Here is a 20695-nt window from a genome sequence, read left to right on the forward strand (position 1 = left end):
AAAGAGAAATATCACATGTTCTCACTTATTTGTGGGAGCTAAAGATAAATAAATAAATACACAAACAACCTGGGGGGGGGGGAGACACAACAATCACAATTCCTTGAAGTTGATACAACAAGCAAACAGATATGCGGTTGTTGAGTGGGAGTGGGGAGAGGGAGGAGGGAGGGAGGTTTCGGTAATGGGCCACAATAATCAACCACATTGTATATCGACAAAATAAAATAAAATTTAAAAAAAATTATTAATTGATCCCCATGCCAGCCAGCCACCAAAGGAAAAAAAAACCAAAATAAAATTATTATTTGTATGTTACGTTAATTTCATCTCAATTAAAAAAGAAAGGTATCCATAGAGATTGAGAGGTTAAAGGTGATTAATTCCCAGATTAACTGCCTCCAGGAACAGAGAAATTATAGCAGATAAAAAAACTGTCAGTAGTTGGTCTTACTGTTAATGAGGCAACTATTAAAGTTCAAATCAGGGATCATGTTTTCTTACAAAAATGGTCTGACATTTGATCCTTTTAATCCAGATATGTTAGGAAAAAAACTTCCAGAATCACACAGGTGAAGTGTTCATAGGTGGCAAAAATAACAAAAAACTCCCAGAATCATCCAACTCCTATCCATATCTTACAACATGGCTCTTATAAACCCCTGCCTCAGGTTAACAGAAAAACAAATTTGTACATTTGACCCTTGAACAACATGGGGGGTTATGGGCACTGACTTCCACATATAACTTTCTCCACGTCATTACTTAAGTAGTTAACTAACTTAAGTACTTAAGTAGATGGCCCTGTGGAACCCACACATAGGAAGTCAAAAAGTCAGCGCTCAGTTATACGTGTTCACACAAATAGACCTGCACCGTTCAAACCTGTGTTGTTCAAGGGTCTGGCCCTGTGGAACCCACACATAGGAAGTCAAAAAGTCAGCACTCAGTTATACGTGTTCACACAAATAGACCTGCACCGTTCAAACCTGTGTTGTTCAAGGGTCAACTGTATTTTCCTCTGTACATTCTTTCTCCTCATCCTTCTGTTTCCATCCGCCCTTTTAATATCTACTCTCATCCCGTGGAACAGAGACAGCTAAGCTCAACTGTATACCACAACTTCTACATTACTACTGATGAAGAAGAAATTGGTCCTAATGATACTAGATTATGTTAGAGTTTAAGGGTCATGTCCCTTTCACTAAAGAGTGGATGGAATTGCCTTTCACACCTTAGGACCCTATTTCCAACAACTGACCTGACTCTGTCCTCCACTTTTTTGTTGTTTGTTTTGGCTGCTGGCCTGTATGGGGATCTGGATCGGAACCCTTGGCCTTGGTGTTATAACAACTCATTCTAACCTATTGAACTAACCAGCCAACCTTCCACTTTTAATCACCACAGATTGTCACTGCATTTCCCAAATCACTGCCATTCTAGAAAAAATTTATCTGCTCTATCTACCCACCCCTACCTCAGGCAAAATAACACCTTCTTAAACCTTGAAAGAATGGACTTTTTTCCCCACCGGTATTTGAGACAACTCTAGGGTCTTAGATCCCAGAATTTATAATAAATGTCTTCCTAATGTTAAGCCATAAACCTTTTTGCTGCAATGGAAGCCAGTTAAGGTCAGAAAGGTACTGCCTCACTTATCTGCATTTCTAAGGAAAGGTCTTCCTCCAGTGGAAGATTAACTCTTGGCAATCTGGGAGTTGGTTGAACTGACTGGAAGTCAAAAGGATCACACAGCGTGAAGAGGAGGAGGAGTGGTAGTGATAAAATCCCTAATGCCAGAGTTTCTTCTGTGTCTAGGGCATGTTCATGACACAAGTGAGCTAGTTTTCTGGCAAGAAAGTTAAGAAATTGGAAATGAGAAGCCACACTTTGTATTTGCATCTATATATATCATCCGGCTCATGTCTGAGTTTGTGTACCCCAGGCCCAGTCTTCCTCGGATCTAACTTGCCTACAAAGAAACTCCAAGTTCTAGGAGTGTGAACTGACAGAAACAAAGAGAAGAGAAAACAGAGGGAACACAGGAAGAAGTTGGAAAGAACTGCATTAAGCACTCAGAATTTTTCAGCATTCAGAATCTACCCCACCTAGAAAGGGAATCACTAACCTTTTTCTAGCCATCCCAGTGACTTGGACTCTAATTTATTCCTAGCATATGAGAGAACACCAACACCAAGGAAGGAGAGGAGATATGAACTTGATTACTTAAAAAAAACCTTATTCTTCATCTCCAAATTACAAACCAAAATATTAATCCATTCTCAGACCTAAATCTCCCATCTTTCTCCCTCCTTACCATCAAAAGCCCAAAGCTTCACCTAACCACAGTCATGTTCTATCTCCAGACCAGGAGGGCCCAATCCAATTTTCTGTAACTCACCAGCAAACACAAAATGTCTTTGGGGTGGTAGGGAGAAAGGGGACTGAAGTTGGTCACTGGGGATGCTCAAAAGGAGTAGGGAAAAAGAAAAGAAATACATTAAAAACATTGCTATTATGACCACATTCAGCTGCTTAATTAGCGATTAACACTCCTTGGGGTGATAAATACTTTACTCAATTATAAACTAAGCAAGCAGACAGGTTGATGGAAAGTAACTTACCCTGCTAAGCTCTCGGCTTCCTTCCTTCTCTCTTTCCTCCAAGTGAAGTGAGTGATCTCCTCAGATTCACGTTGTGGCTTACTTGCAGCTGTCCCTTCATATCACTTTCCTCTGCAAACTGCTGAAATGCTGGGTCTCGGTGATTAAGTGTGCCCTGCCAAACAGACAGACAAGGATGAATTCTCCCTAACGAGGCAAGTAGGAACCTGACCCCCTGCCTGAGGACTTCTCTTTTTCTGACCCTCATTCTCTGCCAAGAGGGCTCAGGATTCTATCAACACTTCCAAACTCACCAAAGGCCAGGCAGGCTGAGGAAAGATAAAACCTACTGCTTTCTGGACTTCTCTCACTCAGGTAGCATTTCTGTTCTCAGTTTACAGCTTCAAACAAACAAACAAAAAAGCCCTGGGAATAGTTCAGAAGTCAATATTTTGTTGGAAAGAGTAGGCACTAGCCCAGAGGAATAGTAACCCCTGAAGTCCTGGATGTCAATCTAGCCCCAGAATGAGACCCCCCAAGCCTAATGTCCTTTTTTAGCATAACAGACACTGCTCAAACAGAACTCAACAAGACCAGTCTAGGTTTAAGTACAAATATAATACCCAAGAAAGGAGAGGAGAAATGCTCATTTAATGGTGCAGAAGGAAATCAACTGTAGGGGAAACATGCAGAATTAACTTGCAACGTTCACTTTATCTGAAAGAAAAGCAAAGTACTCTCTGAGTGAGAGTGTTTATTTCAAAAGAGGAATAAATGTTACTTGAATATTAAAGTAAGCAAGACCCAAATTTTAGCTAATAAGTAAAAATGCATACTATTGCTAGGAACAGAAAGTAGAAAAGAATCAACTCAACTGTCCTCTCATTCCTTCTTGTAATAGATGCTGATCCAGGGAACTCAATTCCCCGTTCCTAGCTCCTTGCCACTTAGAGCTCTAGAACCTATCAACAGTTGTTACAACAGTGGTACTACATGACTGCAAAACCTGACTTTTTGCTCACATCTGGTCCCAGCTATTACTTACCTGCCTCTGTGAATGTCAAACTGGGGAAGAGAACCACTTGCAATGAGGTTCTGGAATGCAGCAAATCAAATCCACATAGAAACTCCAAAGTGTAGAAAGCACAAATACAAGCAGGGAAGGTAGAAGAGAAGCATTAAGGACATTGCAAACATTATATAATGTTATGTACAATAACTACGGACAAAGGAAAATCAGCTGCAAACGGCAACAATCTTGAATAAAATAGGGATGATTCATTTTCAGCAAAGGTTTCAGGCCAACCTCAAATTTAATTGGCCTCAAAATTTAACTGAGAACCTCAAAGGTTATGATTTCTATTAGTAATGGCTGAACTAGGGCCGGCCCGGTGGCGCACTGCGCTAGTGCGCCGCTTGGGAAGCGCGGCGGCGCTCCCGCCGAGGGTTCGGATCCCACATACAGACCGGTTCCCGCTCACTGGCTGAGCGAGGCGCGGGGGCAACACCGAGGGTTGCGATCCCGTTGCCGGTCCCGGTCCGGTACGGGGGCGACACTGAGGGTTGCAATCCGTTGCCGGACACGGAAAAAGACAAAAAAGAAAAAAAAAAAAAAAAAAAAAGTAATGGCTGAACTACAGAAGGTACAAGAAGTCAGAGATTGACTTTTCTAATTCAGAAGTGTCATCTTTGAATATAAAGGGGAATGATATGTAGAAAAAATTTGACGTTGAATAGTAATTTATATTTTACCATCACCACTACCTGCACTGATAGACATTTAAAGTTACAATTTAGAAAGATCTGAACTTCTCACAGTTTGCATTTATCTGAGTTGCATTAAAAATATCTTAATAAATGGTTCATTGTGAAATTAATTATAAAGAAAGACTAGAAAGAGGTTCCTATTCAACAGACAGGAAGTAGTGTGTGAGGTACTGGGTGATATTCTACCACTCTTCACGTATACCACTTTTTCTGAGTTCTGTTCCTTTCTTACTTTCCTTCTCTTAATTTTTTATCATCAATCCATAATTCCTCTAGTTTGCTAATGATCCTTTATGTTTATCCATGATTCCCACAAACACTATATAACCATAGTGATAAACCTAAGGACTAAGGCATCTGATATACTAGCCAAGCTCTTACATTAGAGATGCATAGCTTTCATAAAACAGTAACATCAAGAAGAATCTTTAAGGTATACAGTGCATAATTACTTCAGAGGCAGCTCATGGACTGGTTTGCAAGTTAATATTACAGCAACTAGAAGCTATAATAACCAACACTTCGGGTTTTGTTTGTTACCTGGAATTAGGCAAGTATATATATTTTGATTTAAATTAATGCTTTATGATGCATATCATTGTAATTACTGTGGAGAACTGTAATTAAAGTTATTATCTGATTATAATAAAAAGTGTTAAGCAATATCCTAATTTCCCTCAATCTGCAAATTCCTATACTTATTTTGATTATGGCAAAGAAGAAAGAAATATGATGTTAGGAAAACACAATATTTTTTCTTATTATTAAAACACCCAATAAATTACCAATTCTAGACAATAACATATTTTCATTCAATGAAAAGATAAGGAAAACAGTGATTTTAAATATGTATTAGATTTAGGAGGCCTATATTAGGCATCCAAAGTTCTCTAGTGCTCTATTATTAATGCTCATGTAAAACAAGAATAATAAAAGTATTTTTAAAAAAGCAAAATTTATGAAGACAAGAATTTAATTCACCAAATCATCATGAACTATCCATGAAATAATATTTTCCAAAGGATATCCCAGCTCTATTAACAGGATTTTCTGATTTCCATCAAAAGGCCAAATCAGACTGCATCTTCCCAAATAAAACCCAACACAGAGATAGGAGCAGCGGCCCATGCATGGAATTTATTGTGTGCTACTGTTTATAAAATACTCGATTAGTCCTGCACATGCATAATATTTCCAACTTAGACAGGAGACCATACAGGGTGCACTTTCTGGCAAACAAAACAACAGATGGTTCCGCTGCCTGGAGCTCTTAGTTGTTTTCCAGGGCATGAGGGAAGCAGGCCACCAAAGTAAAGAGAAATACCAAACTACAGTGGCAATCAATACAGGTCAGTAATTGTGCAAAATTAGCACATGGTTCATTTAGTTTAACCAAGCAGTTCTGTAACTATCAAAAGAAAAATTTCAACATGCAGTCTTGACTTTTATGCTTCCACTAATATCTGAATGATTGAACAGAACCATTGCTTCTAGGCTGCATTGCTTAATCAAAAACACTTCCAGAACATTTTAAAATTTCCTTTGCATTAAAACATAAAAAGTATTGAAAGCCAGCAGCAAATCATCCTGGTGGCTATTTAAGCAACTTGAGTACTCACAATAAACTAAAATTTCTCATAACATCTAGGTAACCTATACATGTCGTACCTGTACATCATAGGTCTATATATTAAATATTTGCAAAATGAAAACATGCATACACAAAATACGTCAAGTTTTACAGACATGATTTGAATTAAAATTTACTTTGACAATGTACAAACTTCTCTTAAAGTACCTTAAATGAGTAATTCTGTAATTCTTCATAATTTTGAAATTCAGAGGTTTTCTTTTTAAATCTCTGGGGTGTAAATCTCAAAAGATCTGGGCAAAAAAGATTCTACATTAAGTTTTAGATTTGTGTTCAAGTAAGACAGTCTGCCTAGAAATAGGTTATGCATTCAAAACTGAAAAATACCAAGACTATGTTACAGAATTAGCCACATTTAAGAACTATAGACCTGAGGTCAGCATTTTGTATAAATGCCAACTGGGTTTCTTAGCATTTTGCCCACAATTTGAAATACAGCTAGTAACCTCAGAAATATATTTTAAGACCATGCTAATTCATCCTTTAAAGACATTTCATGGGGAAAAAAAGTCCACATTTGCTCTTAGGATTTGCATTTGAAGTCATGGTTGAAAAACAAAATCTAATTCTACTGAGGGGGGAAAGAAATCTCATTTGTAAACTTAAATGTGTGAACCACAAGCATAAATGGAGGTGTGAATGGCCTCCACTGGAAATTGCCCCAAGCCCCTTGCTCACTGCTCTCCAATTTGGCAGCGATGACCCAATCTTATCAGATAGCACATGTCCCAGGGCCCTCAAGCCTCCATCCAGGAAGGGGGCTGGGGTCTCAAAAGCACAATGGTTTTTTCAGAGGGACTGTGACATTTACAGTCAGCTTGGCCAACCCCTCCAGCTCCTCGGGTGATCTGTCCATTTGGGGCCCGAGATGTGAGAGTCCCTGGGAAGCCGTGGGTCACTGGGCACTATGGTTGCCAGTCCCGTGGTTCTCAGTGGCATGTGCGGTGTTCAGAGAATTGAAACCATCTTGCTGTACAGCATCTTTCCGGGGTGGCATTCTCTCATTGATCCTATCCAAACCCTTTGCCTCTTCAAAACTGCAGATTCTATGTGGTGGAGAGAATCCTCGTATTGCTTAACAAAATGCAAATTTGATAAGTCAGTAATTGAAAAACATTTCTGAGATTTCAAAAACATAATTAATGATTTTTAAGAAGAAAGCAATTAGCTGAAGTAGCAACACTTAAATCTTACTTTAACTGAATCCTAACACTATTCCAGCTTTCTCCTTAAATGTGAAATGTTTAAACCTAACTATAAACATGATAACTTCATAGATGACAAGTGTTAGCACAGCCTTAAACACACACACACACAACCCTGCCCTTCCCCCCAAATCAACCTCCAGGCAATGGTCTCAGGGTCTCAGTCTGAATTCTACTATACCAATTATTTCCTACCTCAGACTCTAAAATCACCAGTGACTATGACAGTAAGGCAGCAATAAGAGTAAGGGCAAGTGAGGAGGCTAAACAAGGTTAATCCTCAACATTCAAATATGTACCAAGAGCTTGGGAGGAGAAAGAGGTAAAACTAAGTTAAAATTTAGTAGATCAGAACTATTTTGGAAGTGAATGTATCATCACCCCATCACCATCAATATGAAACGTAAAAGATGGGAAATGCCTCCAGGTGTTAGATTTGTGTTTGGCTGATAGCAAAAAGTATTTACGTTTCATATTTTAGATGTCCTCCTTAATTCACTGGCCATTTACTGCACATTCTTTGGAAACCCAAATCAAAATTAGTAATAATTCTCCGCCAATTATACGGCTTCTCATTCACTTCATCTAGAATGATACATCCTCCATTACTAAAATGTTCATAGAAGAGATTTCCATACTACTAATTATTATCTGGTAGCTTAATATGTGCAGTCCATGGGATTCAGTCTGTGCACATGAATCAAACAAGTGGCAAAACATTCAGCAATGTGTAATATCAAGCCAACATATGATATACATGAATAGAATCTCATCAGTAAACTATAGCCTAGACTGCATTAAAAAAAAAAATCATTATAATAACAGTTCCTGCACTCTCAGGGGCATTACTGAAAATGAGTAAAGTCAAACATATTTCTATCAAGGGGAGGTTTCATTTAGGGAAAAATATTTTGAGTAGCATAGAATTATTGAAAATATGAAACATCTCTATTTGCAGGGTCTGTTTAGAGATTTCCATTAAAACAGGCAACTTTAAATGCTATAAAACATAGCGTAACAACCTATACTCTAAAGAAATCAGTAACATTAAAGTCTGGTTGTGTATTACACCAGAAGAAATAAAAAAATAGACTGTCACTATGGACATCAGCCCTTGTGATTTTAAAGAGAGAGAGAGAAATGTGACTGCTAAACTTGATGAGTCAGTGACTCTGATTCATCTTGGGTTGTGCAAACTAGGAATAAGACACACCCACAGGACATTCTCTGATGCCCACCCACACACCACAGATCTCTGCCCAGCACAAGGACTCTGATCATACCTTTTTCAGCCTCAATAGCCTCAACTGTGGCTGTACAGAAGTGAGCAGAGGCATGCAAAATGAATGAGAAAGATGAGAAGGGTCATATTGTACAGCAGAAAAGGCAATGATCACTTAAAATTAATCACAGTACCCCATACTACATCATCATTTACAATTTAACATAAATAGTACCCATATTAGAGAGCCCAACCAGTCCCCCATTCCTGACACAGCACAGTTTACACACAGCACTATGACAACGTCACTTAGAGCACAGAACACATAGACCTACTGTAAACACAGACACCTCAGAACCCATGCAAATGTACTCCAGTATTAATTAACCATCTTGAATTCAGTATTTTAATGACCTTAGAATTTTCCTTTATGTTTATTATCTCACATCCATCACAATCAAAGGAAAATTCTCTAGGGTGAAATTATGATGATAGAATTGTAGCAGAAAAGCAAACAAGAAAGTCTTTTCTTCGTGTCTAATGGCAACAATACTCATTACCAGTTGGTTCCCTAAGATATAAACTAGAAGGGATCAGAAATGCTTTTCCTGTCACTTCTAATTTATAAGGCAAAGCATAAACTGCAAAAGCTGGTATGGCTACAATGAAATTTAAGGGCAATAAACTTAGTGAATTACTCTAAGCAGAACAGTTCTATAGCTCTGTTCTTTGTGGGGAACCTAAAAGGACGCCTCTTGTTTACCAGGAACTTCCTTTCTATTCCAGTATCGATGTTCCAAATATCTAAAATATTAACATCTATAGCCTTTTAAAAATCCATTTATATTCAGTTTATCATGAATTGAAATTTGCCTCAGGAACTAAGAGCCTGCATTCTTACGTGAAGAAAGAAAGGCTACTGAGCATCTTTTCAACCCTTCTGCCCATTAGAGAGGCATTAAGGGATGGAACTGAGGTCTTATAGGCTATAAATCCTAATTGTTTCATGATATGGGTGTACATATATGTCATATTATAAATGAGAAATGCATTCTTGGTATATAGTTTGTCACTGGCCCATTTAGAGAACTTCAACACATTTAGACACATTTTGTAGTCAAAGATTCTTTTTTGGCTCATTTCTGATTTTGAATTCAGAGCTCACACTAAGGACCTGTGGACAAGTACCTAAGATTGCAGAGAACAATATTACCTCATAAGAATGCCCATTCTCCTCTTTAACCAAAGTGCCCACACTTAGAATATCTGTAACAATAATGTCCCAAAACATGTACTTTGCTTCTTCTATAAAGGCCAATTAGAATAATTATTCCTGAAATAATCTTTAGCAATAAACATGATTTAGAAATGATAAATTTTATCCAAAGCAGATATTAATGTGAAAGGATACTTAAGAATCTACGGAATTAAAATAAACTAAATTAGAAATCATTGTTGATCTTAACCAGATAGTAAAGTGAACTGGGGATCCAAAAGAAGTAGGATGAACACCGAATAAAGGAAGAGTTAATTTTCCTTAACTGCTAACTTATATTACAAATCAAAGCAGACACACTTATTGTATTCCCACTGTACAAATCATCATTTAAAAAATCTAGCCCTGTATGCCTGGAAAATACTCTTGCAACTTGCCCAGACAGAAAACTGGGATAAATGACCCACCTCTACTTGATCAGCCCCGGAACTCCTATTCTTCAAAATGTGAACAATTTTCTTTATAATTTAGAAGTTAAATGGGGAAAAATAAAATGTCTATCAGAATATGTTTTAAAGAGTTTGTGATAACAGAGTGACTCCATGTGAAACATTTCATAACTTGTATTATATATGGTAATAAATTAAGAATGAAAACTGTATAAGTATGAAAATTAATATCTATTTGATTGTATCAGTAGTTAAAAAATTTGTTAATAAATTTTCCAAATTATAAAATGTGACAACGTAGTTTTAAAATCATTCTATGGGCTTTTAGTTTCATATATAAAGCATTTTCCAGGTCAAATTACATTCTCTGCTCTTTCCTGAGGACTCTACTGATCGTAAATCTTTTCCAGAATACAAAATGGATACCACATTCAAAATTGCATACCATGTCAAGCTTGAATGCTTAGAAATGAAAGAGAGTCATTTGAAGCTTAAACATTAAGCTGGAAAGAAAGAGATCTGAAAATTGCAAAATTCTATCTGAATGGCACTATTTCTCCTCTATTTTCAGTTATATAGGGCATCTTGTCATGGTCTTAATAAGTTTGAGTATAATGCTGCCTCAAACTGTGTTTCTCAATACTACACAGGATAAATGACCAAGAGGAATTCGACATTACTGAAATAGAGATGGCCATATATTTTCCCATGTAGGTCATGGTGAAAGTAGCATTATAGGGCTAGCTCCCAATCAAATTTCCATGAAGAAAACATACATAAAATATGAACATAAAAATCCAACTCCAATAGTTGTACAGTTTGTAAAAACACTCAAGAAAGATGTAAATTAACTTTAAAGTTATTGAAAAAATAATTTTCATTTTCTAACAATAGGATTGAGGCCTTAGAATTTAAAAATTTCGTTTTTGCAATACTCAACTCTCAGTTATACACACTAACATCAGGAAACACATCACTGAAATTAAAAATGCTGGATAATATTTTTAAAAAATCACACAGATGCAGCTTTTGTATGAGTTTTGTTATTTGTTTCAAAATGGGTTCATCTTATGCTAGCGAAATAATTTCAACCAAATGCTCAAAGCATGCTATCAAGAGCCATCACTAGCAGAACTAGGGAGCTATGTAATTTCCCAAATTAGACCCCATAAGCTCAGCTCCTTCCAACAACTCACTCTATGCTGGGAACAGACAGCCCCTTCAGCAAAGCTGCTGTCTTTCAAACCTTCCCTGCAGTTGAGGGTGGTTTTGAAGTTGTAGGAAAGAGATTCAGGCTGCATGCAAATTAAGAATAAATAGAAGTGCTGAGCTGTCAACAAAGCAAAGCATGTAATTAGCAGGTGCTAATTGTGAAATCTGAAAGCAAGGTTTTCTATGGATACAACATAAAGTAATAATATATCCAAGGATAATTGAGAGATGATTGTAGTGAAGATTTATTTAAGTGTGATACCCTTTCAGTTTTGTTTTTCTTTTCTGAACAGAGGAGAAAGGGTATAACATTTTTGAAACTATTAAAATGTACCCTTTTCTGTTAACATCTTTGTCAGTTTTATTGAATGTGTAAAAATGCTTAATTTGTTTTAATGTATATTCATGAAATTCTTTTTAGCTCATTTTTCTTTTCTTTTCTTTTCTTTTTTTTTTGGCGGCTGGCCAAAAACACCACACTCTAACCAACTGAGCTAACCGGCCAGCTCTAGCTCATTTTTCTAATGTTTACAATATAATAAGAAAAATAAAGGGCAAGGAGTGTAAAGAGAATCGAATTTTCTTTTTACTCAAAAGAAGAAACCTCATTCAGAATGAAATTTTGAAACTATAATTTCAAATCACAGTTGTACTTAGCTTACCAGTGGTGGTAGCAGACAGTACAATAACATATAAAATAGAATATGTATAGGTTACAAGTAAACATTACTTGTCTACAGGAAAAAATTCTTTTTATTGAAAAATGTTTATTATGGGACTGAGTGAAATAAAATTGTGAAAAGTCAGTGTAGTTTAAATTTATTCAAAATTTTAAATTAAAATATCCCATTTTTTCTCTTAAAAAAATCACTAATTATAGCTCCAAAAACCAATGTTAATCATCTCTAAGGTAAACATCAGATCTCTTGCTGCCTGTTTTAATAGAACAATGGCCCTTGGAGGGTTGTCAAAAGTAGCTACAGTAGAACATAAATTCAGGCTTTTCCACATCACATTTTTTGCTTTCCAACCACAGGGAAAGAAATCTAGACTGAGTTACTGTGTATATTCTGTAACATTCACATCACTCTCTTCTATTTAATCTGTAATGGACTTTCAAAAAGCTAATCCAGTGTTTACAGAGATATTTATGCCAAAAAAAGTTAGTTTTTTTTAGATATAAAATATTCAATGAGCCAGATTACAGGAATGCTTTACGTATAATTCTTTTTATTTTCATGCAACATAAAGGCACACTTAATAATAACACCCTTTCAATTTTGACTTACAGGATTTATATTCAACCCTTTATAACAATGACTTGGTATCTAATGTTACATTCATGTTCAGAATGCACAAAGTGCAGCAACAAATGCAGCAAACCTCATAACAAGGTGCTACAAAGCTGCTTCTACATCATAAGACAAGCAAGTGTCTGAAAGAGTAATTTAATTGAACATACTTTTACAGACATACAGCTAACCTAAAGAAAGACAGACAGATTTAGGAAAGCAGCTACATCTGCAGAGGAAGGAAACAGCATGTTACAGACAGTCAATTATACATAGAACATTTGACAAACACCACAGAAAACAAACTTTGGCATCATTTACCAGGGTACAAAACCTTGCACAAATCTTTTGGCAAGTAAAGTGCATAAGCAGTGTTCTGGGACCCAAGCAGATAGGTAACTCTAAAATTAAGGATTTAAAAATATAAGCATAGTCTAATACAATTACATAAATTTAAAAAATAAAAAATAAGAAACTTGGAATTACATTTCCATTTTAGTAATATGGATTTCCCTGATTCACATTCCAAAACTGGGGCTTTTAAAAGAAAAGGGCAAATTAGACAAATGAATAAATAAATATTTCAGACATTATGATATGAGCTGCTCCCATATCATTTCATAAAGAGCTGAGGAACTGATCATTATTTTCAAATGAAAGGAATACCATTCTATCAATTTTCTGCCCTGGTCAGGTATTAATCAGATACTACCTATCACATAGTACCCTGCCTGTGTCAGCTGCTGAGACAGGAACTAAAAAGCAGAAGGAATTCCCTGCATGCATTACGTGAACTGTTAGCAAAAGAGTGAGGTGTGCCCCAGTCCATCTGAGGCACAGCAAGTTGCATAACATCATTACCACTTTGCAGGGTCTGCCGTCCTCCAGCCAACACTCCACTAGGCAACATCCCTGTGGGAGTCAGGCCCTTGAGTGTCAGCACGCTTTCACTCTCCTCCCTATATCGGAGAGATAACAAACATCAGAGACTTCCAATAAGTACTTAGTTTAAAAGGGGAGATGGGGCCCAGATGCAGGCCATGTATATAATTTATGACATCCATTGTTGTTACCATATTTCTTCAATTCCAAGACATACATCCATATTCTAAATGTTTCAGATGAGGATGTACCTTACAATTGAGGCATACACAATGGGCATCATACAATAGAGAAAATATGGTATTTCATATGCTCTAAAGTTCAAATGTCTGAGGTAATCAGTTTTGCAAACAAATTTTTAAGGACTGACCTATTCATTTGCAACCTTAAACTTGGTCTTCCTGAATTAATCCCAGGAATGCAATTTGTGGCTCTAGCAACAGGGACTTTTTTTTTTTTTCCTTTTTGTCTTTTTTCGTGTCCGGCAACAGATCGCAACCCTCAGTGTCGCGCCCGTACCGGACCGGGACCAGCAACGGGATCGCAACCCTCGGTGTTACGCCCGCCCCTCGCTCAGCCAGTGAGCGGGAACCGGTCTGTATGTGGGATCCGAACCCTTGGCGGGAGCGCCGCCGCACTCCCAAGCGGCGCACGGTAGCAGTGCACCACCGGGCCGGCCCTAGCAACAGGGACTTTCTATATGGATGAGCAAGTTCATCAGGAAAGCACTCTCTCCTGGTAGCAGTGCACCACCAGGCTGGCCCTAGCAACAGGGACTTTCTATATGGATGAGCAAGTTCATCAGGAAAGCACTCTCTCCTTATCCTGCTCTAATTTTCAAGGTGTTAACTTAGTGTTTTCATCACAGAAAGACAAAAGATACCAAAGGTGAGCAATAATAATCACAAGGGTCAAAAATACTAGTTTCAAAGGGGCTTGTGTTTCAATATATAAATGTTCAACTAACTTCTGTACAGGAAGAATGATACCATGTTGTTTGCTTTTAGATGTTAAGCAGGACAATGCTCCTATCAAGTACAATAAAATAATTTCTACAAAACAAATGATCAGGAAAATATATCATTACCTGAGAACAGAGAAGACTCTTGCCATTTTGCCAATTGCTCGAATTTTGTTTCTTATTATTTCTTTCCGAGCTGCAGCTGAACCTACTTTCAAGGGAATAAAAAGAAAGAAAGGCTCAAGTTTAGGGCATTCACATTTGCATTATTCTATTAGCCTGTTCCACGTTCATCTGAACCAGTACCAAGCCCCCCGCCATCAGTTCACATGGAGGAGACTAGATGAACTCATGCCAAAAAGTTTTTCCCTCCCTCAATGTTTAGTTCAGCACTGGTCTAATACTGGGGTCTAATACAGATAAAAACGAAAAGTAATCCATAAATTTTATGATCACACTACTGACTAATCAGTAAAACAGCAATGGGAAAAAAAACTTGAGCCCAACTTGCATTACAAACCAGAGGACAAAAAACTGCTAACAATCCTACGGTCTCTGTTTAATTTTCATGACAGCCTATGGCATGCAGACTAACAGACAAGAATTTGTAATAGCCCTGTAGTCTTCTATTTAACTATCATAAAAGCCTTTGACATGCAGGCTGAAAATATCCCATCATACTACAACAGAATAAGCTTCCTAGTTCTAAGTTGGTCTAAAAATAATGGTATGAAGGGACTACTCTGTAGGTAATCCCAAACTAAAGACCATACCAGCATTTCAGCAACAAGGCATACCTCAACCTCACGGACTAGGTGTCCTTTAAAATCATGCAAGTATATACAAGCTCTTACATTTCTAGGTGAGTGTGACATAAACAATGAGAAAAGACTCTCTGAAAAACACAGCTAAGGGTCACTACTCCTTATCTTTAAGGCTATCTATCATTGACACAAAAGAGAATATACCAAAATAAGTGGATCCTTCACTGAAGAAAGACTCAAAGGGTGCATCTTCCTTCCCTTGGCCTCCAGAAAGAACAACAATCTCAGTCCTGTTATCTCATATATAGCAACTAGAATCACTCTGGACCCAAGAGTGCGGTTCCTTAGAGCTGTGCTTCGACACAATGGAAACACACATATGGAAGCACCTTGGTTAAGGAGAAGGTTAAGGAAAGGCTAAAGACACTAGACCAAAATGGGCCTTATGTATACAGAGGTCTAAACAACCATAAGTCTTCTGGGCTAGAATGTCTCATTTAAAATTCAAGCAGCCCACAAATATACCTAATTAAAAATTAAGATGATGACTGGACCTAACTGCAAGAAAACAGAAAAAAGAAATCCAATTTCAAAGATGAAAATAAAAGACATTTTAGAGAAAATAGGTTCCACAACCATGTTTATGATGTTTTAAAGGGTAATATTATGAGCGCTGAAGCTACAGTTTTCACAAGTTCAAAACTGGGCACCATGGCACTAAACAGGTCTTTTTAAGATGACAAAAAAATTACTAAATACCTAAGATAATACAATATTAGAATTTGAAGGACATTAGGGATGTTGCACAGTTCAATCTCCTCATTTTACAGACAAAGAAACTGAGTTTATTAAGTGACTTATCCAAGGACACAAAGTAAGTCTGATTCTCTTCTAATGAATTAATATAGACATTTTGTTTAAAAACTGAAAGAATTTTTAAAATAGCTAGTCTGGGAATGAGCAGTGGGGGGTTGGGGAGGAGGACTGTAACGAGGGGCATTCATATTTTCAGACTTAATTTATATATCTGTAAAACCAAATGATATGTAAACTATACTGATTTCAAATAAAAAAATTCACAGGAATATAAAAACACTGTACAAATCAGGATTTTAAATCAGTCTACAAACACATCATGCATCATATTAAAGTAAATGTCCACAGTAAAATTACTTTAGGGAATAAGACAGACAATCAAACACCCCTAATCATGCAGGGAAAAGTACAAAACATTACAAATAAGCAAAAGAATGAAATTTTAAAACAACTGGAATGAAAAAGAGGGAAAAAATACTTCCATGCACAGAAAGACAGATATCTTGGAATATGACTTCTAAAAACACCAAATAATAACTCAGAAAAAACTTAAACTAAATTTGCACAAGGCCCAAGAGGACTCTGCATAAACATTACTCAATGAATGTGCTAACTTACATGGACATGACGATAATTTATGAAGTCATATTTCAAAACAATGTTACTCTGTCTGGTCTGTACCTTTTTTATTGCCATATATGAGCCGTTCTTCAGATGGAGAGTCCAGAAAAAAGGAAGTGAATGATGGAGAAAAGGTGGTTGAGACAAATAAAAAGATAGAGATTTAACTTGGCAGTGGTACTGAAGAATGAATGTAGAAAGAAAGGGAGAAAAATGAAGGCCCTCATATTTGAAAATCTGAAAAATGTAGTACTGCAGAATCTGGTGAATAAAAGAGGGATGCCACTGGGTAGAGTCTTAAAGTAAAGATTTCTTAAAAGGTACGTGTTCAGAAGAAATTATGGACAGAATGACTATAATATTTGATGACGGTAGACATAATTAGGGACAGAAAAAAACACGTGAAAACACACAAGACTGATAAAAGACTGTGCTAACAACAATCGCACATTTATATTCATACCCCTAAGGAAATGTGTCACCCATGGGAAGTATGTTAAGTGAAAGGTAATGACACAAATGAAAAATAAACTCATGTGGTTCTTCAAGGACACCAACATCTGCAAAATCTGTAGTATATACAGAGAAATGTAGGTAACTTTATAAACTACCTCAGTGGAAAACCTCACTCACTCCCAATAAAGGAAAAGCTACGCCTTCCACACTCCATAAGAAGAGCCATGATTTCTTGAACCTGAATTGTAGAACTTTTGCATATACTCAGGAGCAACAGTATGTGCTTTTGGTTCCCAATCCAAACTGGGAGTCTGGGGCCCATCTTTTTGCAAGAATAGCAACAGACTGTTTCAAAGCAAGTAACAGTTCTGAAAGTAGGCAGCAGGGGTTGTTTCATTTGAGCTTTCCATATCTTCCATTCTCATGCTGATATATATGATTCCATTATAGGAAATACAAAATTTAGTTTAGAAAACTATAACACATATGGATTATGTATTTCCTTTACCAAACTGAGGACAAAAAAATAAATATCCGAAAGAAATAGTATACATTCTAAATATCACAAAAATTATTTTATGATTAAATAACACCTCTAAAAGGGATGCTATATGCACTTACACATGCAATGTTTATGCAAATTTTTGTCTTAAGAACAAGACCCCATACATACACAACACAGAGCACCAAAGATTCATCACTTAAGAATAAAGTCTTATTCCTTTACCTAATCTCAGCCTTAGGTAACATACAAAAACTACTCTTTTCTTCCTCCACTGAGAAATCTCCAATCCTGTTCTCTCCCTTTCCCCATAGAAAAGCTAAACCCTTATTCTGCCCCACAGCAATCCCCATCCCACCAAGTTTTCTTTCTAAAATCAGATTTCTCCGCAGACCCAGTCCATAGGATGGTTCCACTGCTATGTAGGAAAAGAAGGAGAGAACAGAAGGGATGCCATCATGGTGAAAGGAAAGAAGGAAAAATGGATGTAGTTAAGGGGAAGAAAAAAGGAATATGAATAAGGAAATAAACCTAGTTCCAGTAGCTCTTTTCCCTACCCCATCCTAAACCTTAGTATCTATCTTAATATCCTACCCTTTCCTTCATTCCCTCAATGTTCTTTCTCTCCCCAACGACTCCCATTCTTCCAAGCAAACTCCCAGACTCATGGTTTTAAAACTTTCTTCAGGTCCGTGCTCCTAATACTTGTGGTGGAAGGGTGAAAAAATGAGGAGTAAGTGCACCTGCCATGTTGGCAGTGAAGGGAGATATATTTATAGTTTTCAAAGCTGGAAATCAGTGTATTTTCCCATAGAAACATTGTCATAAATGGTGCTTAACAATTTTAAAAGCTACTTAAGAGTAGGAAAGAATTTTCAGTCTATATTCCCTCACTTGATGAATGAGAAGATCTTGAGAAGTAGGTGTCTTTTCCAAGATTACATAGCTAGAAATGGTAGTGACATGACACCTAAACCATTGACCCTTTCCATTAAACTACACTGCCTCTTTAATGATCAAACTCAATTCATCCCTGGAATGTAAGAATAATATAACAAGTGGATAAATTGGCATAATTTATCATACTGACAGGAAAAATATTGATAAAATACATAAAATCTTCTCATTAGAAAGAATATAATACAATTTTATATTTTTTCGTGGTAGAATCCAAAAAAATGATTCAGTATCTATATCTTCATATAAATCATAGGTATCTAAAACCAAGTATTATAATTAGACTTAAGAAGGAAACTTTTTTCCTTTTTATTATAAGAAGTGGACTAAAGCATTACCTACGATACCGCTCCTATTTAACACATTCTTAGCAATATTAATAATTAAATAAAAAGAATAAAAAGAAATAAGGTAAGAATATAGAAAGTAAATAATATCAGCCTTACGCAAATGACATATTTTTAAAACTTAAGGAACAAATTAAAAATTACCACAGGAAATAATTCTGCTGAACCAAGTTGTTGGACATAAGATAAACCCACACATACATAATGTATTCCTTCATACAGATAGAAAATATGTTAAGAGTGATACTAGTTGTAATAGTAATAAGAAATAAAATACTAAAATATTTAACTTGGTATTAGATTTTCTCAAAGAAAAACGATATAATCTTAAATGGAGTAATTATATATTAAATGGAATAATTATAGTAAATGAACTAATTATACAGAGCAAGAGATCTTGGTCTTAGTTTGGAAAACTAAATATTATTCAAGAAAAAAACCTCCCTAGATTCAGATACAGAGTTAATATAACATTAAAACTACTACTAGATATTTCACAGAAATTGACAAATTAACAGAAAACTTTACCTGAAATAATTAGTATACTATGTGCCAAGAATTACTGTAGTCATTACTTCAATTTTTCATTATCTCAATACCTACAACGTTATAAAGTGGGTATTATTGTCCTCATTTTGAAGATGAGGGAAACTGACTCAGAAAGGTTAAGTAACTTGCCTGAAGCCACACAGTTATTATAATGAACTAGAATCTGAGCAGAGATCAATTCTTACAACAAACACTGATAGCGGAAGAAGAAAAGGAAATATCTAGTTAAAACTATTTGAAATTTTCATGGAAAAGACGTATATGATGAAACATGCTAAAACTTCTACACAAACATCAAAAGAATTAAAGTAAGAAAAAATAAATATTATTCATTAAAGCTTATCATCCAAACCTAAATATAATTTAAATACATTTAAAATATAATAAATTATATTTCACTTACTAGCAAAAGTACAAAAGTAAAAGTACATCTTTGCCTACCACCAATAGATGGCAATAGCAGCTCTGTTCACAGCCACTTTCAACAAATGGGCTTACAAGAGTTTAAGAACCAAACCGGTTTGTAAGCAGAGAAATTTCTATATGGTTTTTACTTAGATTTACTTGGTAAGTGATTAATTAAGACAGACAGTTTACACAGCTGAAAAATAATTCTCTTCTTAGCATTATTACAAATCAAAGAAATGTAAATCTAACCAACTATAATTTTCTACAATATAACCCACTAAGCAAAATAAGTAAAGATGACCAAAACACAATGAGGTGGGCCTGTGGAGAAACAGGCCTATGGATTCATTGCTGGAGGCACTTCATATTGGTCCAATTCTTCTGCAAAGCAATATGGTAGTTCATAACTAAAATGATTAAACTAAAACTCCTCATATTCTTTAATTCTGTAATTCTCTTCAAGAAATTTATCACAAAAAGGAAAATAACAGCTATTGTACAAATATACTTATTGCATTGCTATTCATAACAAGGATAATTTAGAACCCAGTTGCCAAAGAGTATGAAATTAACTATAAAAATTATATGTTAATGTACTTAGAAATATGTAGCTATTAAATCTTACCAATATGTAGACCATGTTTAAAACACAAATAAAAAGTATACTAAAAAATGTGAGGGGAGGGCCGGCCCGGTGGCGCACTGCTACAGTGTGCTGCTTGGGAAGCGTGGCAGCGCTCCCGCCGAGGGTTCGGATCCCCCATACAGACCGGCCGCTCACTGGCAGGGCGGGGGGCGGGGGGAAGCACCAGGGG

At 36.3% G+C, this 20695-nt stretch overlaps 2 protein-coding genes across 7 annotated transcripts in view; both read right to left on the reverse strand.

The window, feature by feature from the left end:
- MSS51 (MSS51 mitochondrial translational activator) overlaps nucleotides 1–3780 on the reverse strand; it is a 10028-nt gene extending 6248 nt beyond the window's left edge. The window contains exons 1-2 of one of the 2 annotated variants that reach the window (XM_008582175.1): nucleotides 3649–3780; nucleotides 2625–2778 (exon numbers count right to left, since the gene is read on the reverse strand). The gene's annotated coding sequence lies outside the window, so the exon portion shown is untranslated. Of the gene's footprint in view, nucleotides 1–2624; nucleotides 3214–3648 lie in introns of those variants that run through there. The other variant, XM_008582174.1, reaches the window with a different exon arrangement.
- A 1701-nt stretch (nucleotides 3781–5481) lies between these two features.
- Nucleotides 5482–20695, reverse strand: part of PPP3CB (protein phosphatase 3, catalytic subunit, beta isozyme) — a 43826-nt gene continuing 28612 nt past the window's right edge. Inside the window, exons 10-14 of one of the 5 annotated variants that reach the window (XM_008582180.1) lie at nucleotides 16722–16748; nucleotides 14587–14671; nucleotides 13479–13576; nucleotides 8510–8539; nucleotides 5482–7095 (exon numbers count right to left, since the gene is read on the reverse strand). In XM_008582180.1, coding sequence (XP_008580402.1) covers nucleotides 6917–7095; nucleotides 8510–8539; nucleotides 13479–13576; nucleotides 14587–14671; nucleotides 16722–16748 — 419 coding nt within the window. In that variant the 3' untranslated portion in view covers nucleotides 5482–6916. Of the gene's footprint in view, nucleotides 7096–8509; nucleotides 8540–12535; nucleotides 13019–13478; nucleotides 13577–14586; nucleotides 14672–16721; nucleotides 16749–20695 lie in introns of those variants that run through there. The other 4 variants (XM_008582176.1, XM_008582178.1, XM_008582177.1 and 1 more) reach the window with 4 other exon arrangements.

The sequence above is a fragment of the Galeopterus variegatus genome, unplaced genomic scaffold (assembly GCF_000696425.1).
Source record: "Galeopterus variegatus unplaced genomic scaffold, G_variegatus-3.0.2 Scaffold2529, whole genome shotgun sequence".
Classification (NCBI taxonomy): domain Eukaryota; kingdom Metazoa; phylum Chordata; class Mammalia; order Dermoptera; family Cynocephalidae; genus Galeopterus; species Galeopterus variegatus.